This window comes from Camelina sativa, chromosome 11 (assembly GCF_000633955.1).
Source record: "Camelina sativa cultivar DH55 chromosome 11, Cs, whole genome shotgun sequence".
Classification (NCBI taxonomy): Eukaryota; Viridiplantae; Streptophyta; class Magnoliopsida; order Brassicales; family Brassicaceae; genus Camelina; species Camelina sativa.
In genome coordinates this window covers 45,198,702-45,202,707 of record NC_025695.1, presented here as the reverse complement: position 1 = coordinate 45,202,707, position 4,006 = coordinate 45,198,702, and the positions used below count along the sequence as shown (strand labels likewise).

Sequence of the window (4,006 nt, the reverse complement as noted above, 5' to 3'; positions counted from 1 at the left end):
GTCGTGGTACCATTTAAGAGCTCGATCTGTAACCTTCTGCAAAAACCTCGCACTTAAACTCCTTTGATCCCTTAACATATGCATCACCTCTCGCTGAACTGATCCAGGCAACAAACAAGGTCTTGCCTTCTCAATCCTCTGCTTGTAATCTTTCTCCTGACTCCTCAAATGTTCAATCATCTCTTTCTCTGTCATGTCTTGATCAATCTTTACCGGCTTAAGTTGTGCCATTAGCCCTACGTTGATGCATCGAACCCTCTCCGTGGCTGGCCACCTGCTCTCCACGAAAGAGAATGTAACACCTAGGGTTCCGTCAGGCTTCGTCTTCCCTTCGAAATCGATTTTATCAAAGAAACCACAAGTAGCTAGGGTTTCTAACTCGCTCTGCAACTGAGCTTTTGTGTAGACTCCTCCTGGCTGAATCGATACAATGTCGAAGAAAGAATCCTCTGTTTCGGCGTTGGCTTTACTCCGTCGATCAAAGAAGATTATATCTGAGATTTTATACTTTTTCAAACCACTTAGCTTGTTCAACTGTACAACAATGTTCGCCGGTAAACCGTGAGAATCCCATTCCGGTGACGGTTCTTCGTCAGCTACGGCCACTCGTGCCAAGAAAAACAAATCCCTCCAAAATCCGCCATCTCCGCCTCCGCCTCCTCCTCCTCCACCTACACCGCCTCCTCCTCCACCGCCACCGCCTTTTAGAATCGAAAGAAGAGAAAAGAGTCGTGGAAGAAACAGAGACGCGGCGGAGGAAACAGAGGTGACAACGAGAGATTGCGCAAGTGACTTACGGATATTACCGTTAGAAGAACGCTTCGGCTTACCGGAGTCATGGACAGAAAAAGATCTCGCCAGTGAGTTAAGCTGAGTATTGTTGGAGGAAGGCTCAAACCTCTGATTACGTGAGCTTGTTGAGGAGCAAGTTAACGATGGGAGGCGAGGGGGAGGTGAGTTGAAACGGAGTTCGCGTGACGAGTATAGGGATGAATATTGACGGCGAGAGGAGAGATAAGAAGAAGCGGTGGTGTAAGTTATCGGCGCCGCGATAAGCTGGCCGTTGATGGCGAATGTGGGCATGACGAGGAGGAGGAGCAAAAAGGTTTCTTGTTTTTCTTGACTTGCGGACCAAGCTAGAGAGAGACTTTTTGGTCTTTTAAAGGAGAGTTGTATTTAATTGTAGTATATTTTATTAGACCATACATAAAAGTAATTTGGGCCATATTGTTTTACAAATGGGCCTGGTTTGAATTTTGTTTTAAACCGACACCACTCGGGTATGAATCGGATATGTTAGCTGAGGTTGTTGTGTTTACTTATTAGTAGTTTCAGTTATTTTACTTTCATTTCATTTCATCCGTATACGTAGTCCTGGGCGTTCGGGTATTCGGTTTGGTTTCGGATATATCTATTCGGTTCCGGTTAGTTTGGATATAGAGGTTTAGTATCCATTCGGTTAATTTACTATTTCGGTTCGGGTTCGGTTATTTTCGGTTCGGTTCCGGATATCCGAAATAGTGTAATATAAATTTTTAAAATATTATTTAAATAAAATTTGATTATATTTTAACAAATATATCTAAAAACTTCATGATATTTGATTTATTTCAAATATTTTGGTATTTTTGTCTAAATATATATGGTTTTTTAGTTTACTTTTTATTACTTTATATAAATTAACACGTAATACAAAGCTAAAACTTCAACGTGGCGCAGTGGCCATGTTGCGCACTCCAGTTTGTAGAGGTCTTAATTCGATTCTCGGCTAAAACATAATTTTAGTACGTGTTCGGTTTGATTCGGATAACCGAACCGATATCCATGGATAATTAAAACACTATCCAATCAGTTATTGTCCACTATCCATACCCGAACCGGAACCGAAATTTCAGTTCGGTTTATTTGCCCAGGACTACGTATACGGAGTATGAAATATTCAAGTACAAATTTGCATAGCAAACATAAAATAAAACATTTTTACTTTTAAAACCATTTCTCTTTTTTTCTTTTTAAAAAAACAGAGGGTATACAAAATATATATATAATATGTTGGTTTTCATGTGTTTATTTAGTTATTATAGTTTGTAACACTTTATTTGATCTACTTATATTATTAGCAATTCTGTACATTTTTTTCACCAGACTAACAAATAAACTTTCATAGGTTATTTAATATAAAGTTTATAAAAATATAAATGTTTGAAATTAGCAATGTATAGAAGGCATTATAGTTTGGATAAAATTATAATATAATTTCTGATTTTATAATATATTTTTTGTCTAACTAATTTAGGGAACACTAATTATTTAACTTTTTTTTTATCACAAATACAAAATTTCATTGGTTACAAAGTTCATCAGCTATATATTGTTTTCATGTGTTTATTTAATTATTTAGGGTATAACAATTATTTCTGTTTTTAACCAGACTAACAAATAATATTGTATTTGGTTTTAAGAAATAATATTTACTTGTGTTTAATGCAAAAAAAAAAAAAATGGGAAGTGTCTTTAGTCAAATGGTTACAGCAACACCTCTGCGACCGACTCCACCGGAGTGCCAAAGAAACCCAATTTTAGTTGGAATTGTAGGACACCTAAACCAATATATGAAGAAACACACATGAACTCATAATCTCTCATATCTCTCTCATCATACATAATCTAGCAACAATCAAAGAATAATATTGTATTTGGTTTTAAGAAATAATATTTTACATGAGTTTAATGCAAAAAAATAATAATTAAAAACTATAGAAATTAGCTGCCAAAAAAAATTAAAACGAACTTATTTATTTGTTGTAGCTATCTTAAAACTGAATATTTAAGAAGAATTTCATATATATCTTAATTTTTTAAAAAGAAAATAATAAAATTTATATTATTGATAAAAACAATATTAGGATATATATACAAAACCTTAAAACAATATTAAGATCAACAATCACAGAACAAATAATCGCCTTTACCTCAGCTTTCAACCTTGAGAACCATAGAATGACAACGGAGAACGACTACTACGAAGAGGATGAAGGACTTCACTTTGATCCCACGGAGCCAGAAGTCATCAACTCTTATCTTATACCAATGCTAAGAGGTGAGCCCATGGAAGACTTTATAGTGGTGAAAGATGTTTATGCCAAGGAGCCATGGTTGTTGGACCACATCAACCATCCTTTTCTCAAGGAAGATGAATGGTATTATGTCACTCCAAAGACTCAGATCTCTAAAGAGAAGGTTGGTTGTGGTAAGTACTCCAAGCGGAAGATCATCGGAGATGGCATTGACCGTGGGAACTGGCATGCAAATGGGACAGAAGATATCATCGACGAGGAAACAGGGAAGGTCATCGGGGTAAAGCAAAAATTTACTTATCATAGCGCCAGCAAGAACAAGAACAAGAAGCATAGGAGAGGAGACGTCGGTAGTGTTTCTGTTGATGTTCCAAGCAACGAAAGCTGAATTATGGACGAGTTTAGGCTACCTACTGATACGTTCCAGGGGGTAGTCCTCTGCAAGATTCACAAGAAAAAATGGTCGGAGAAGAAGAAGAAGAAGGAAAAGAAGAAGGATCATCATCATGAGGAAGATAAGCTTGATCAGGAGCTAGTCGACGTCGTCCCCTGCAAGGTTCACAAGAAAAGGAATTCGAAGAAGAAGAAGGAGAAGGATCATGGCGAAGAAGCTTCCACTTCTAGTAATCATGATCAGCATGATGATGACTCTTCTTCTTTCTGGGAGCAGCAGAAAAAAGAGGCACTCGGAGGAGAGAAGGTGGATGAGCAGGTTGAAGCCATGGAGACTGAACGGTTTGAAGATTGGATTAAAGAGTTGCTGGGCAGTGAAAATATCTGTGATCAGGACTTGTTTTCGATACCCTGATGAAGATTTCTATATATTGTAGAATATATATATATATATTTTTTATAGCAAGTGTGTTATGAGATGATGACTGCTACTAGTTAATTTATGCTAAAGGTTTTTTTTTTTTTTTTTTTTTTTT

At 36.8% G+C, this 4,006-nt stretch overlaps 2 protein-coding genes across 2 annotated transcripts in view; one reads left to right on the top strand and one right to left on the bottom strand.

Annotated features, from left to right (window-relative positions):
• The window catches only part of LOC104726510 (protein TOC75-3, chloroplastic-like), a 4,264-nt gene extending 3,160 nt beyond the window's left edge, over positions 1-1,104 (bottom strand). The window contains exons 1-2 of the mRNA XM_010445378.2: positions 900-1,104; positions 88-824 (exon numbers count right to left, since the gene is read on the bottom strand). Of these exons, the coding sequence (XP_010443680.1) occupies positions 88-824; positions 900-1,083 (921 nt within the window). The 5' untranslated portion in view covers positions 1,084-1,104. The remainder of the gene's footprint in view (positions 1-87; positions 825-899) is intronic.
• Positions 3,001-3,885, top strand: LOC104728989 (NAC domain-containing protein 6-like). The gene is made up of 2 exons (XM_010447894.1): positions 3,001-3,357; positions 3,505-3,885. The coding sequence occupies exons 1-2, from the start codon at positions 3,001-3,003 to the stop codon at positions 3,883-3,885; spliced, it is 738 nt and encodes a 245-aa protein (XP_010446196.1).

Excerpts from the sequence above, each read along its gene's own strand:
- LOC104728989 (XM_010447894.1), top strand. The coding sequence starts at position 3,001 with ATGACAACGGAGAACGACTACTACGAAGAGGATGAAGGACTTCACTTT. Across the intron at positions 3,358-3,504 it reads AAACAGGGAAGGTCATCGGG|GGGGTAGTCCTCTGCAAGAT; the intron begins GTAAAGCAAAAA and ends GATACGTTCCAG.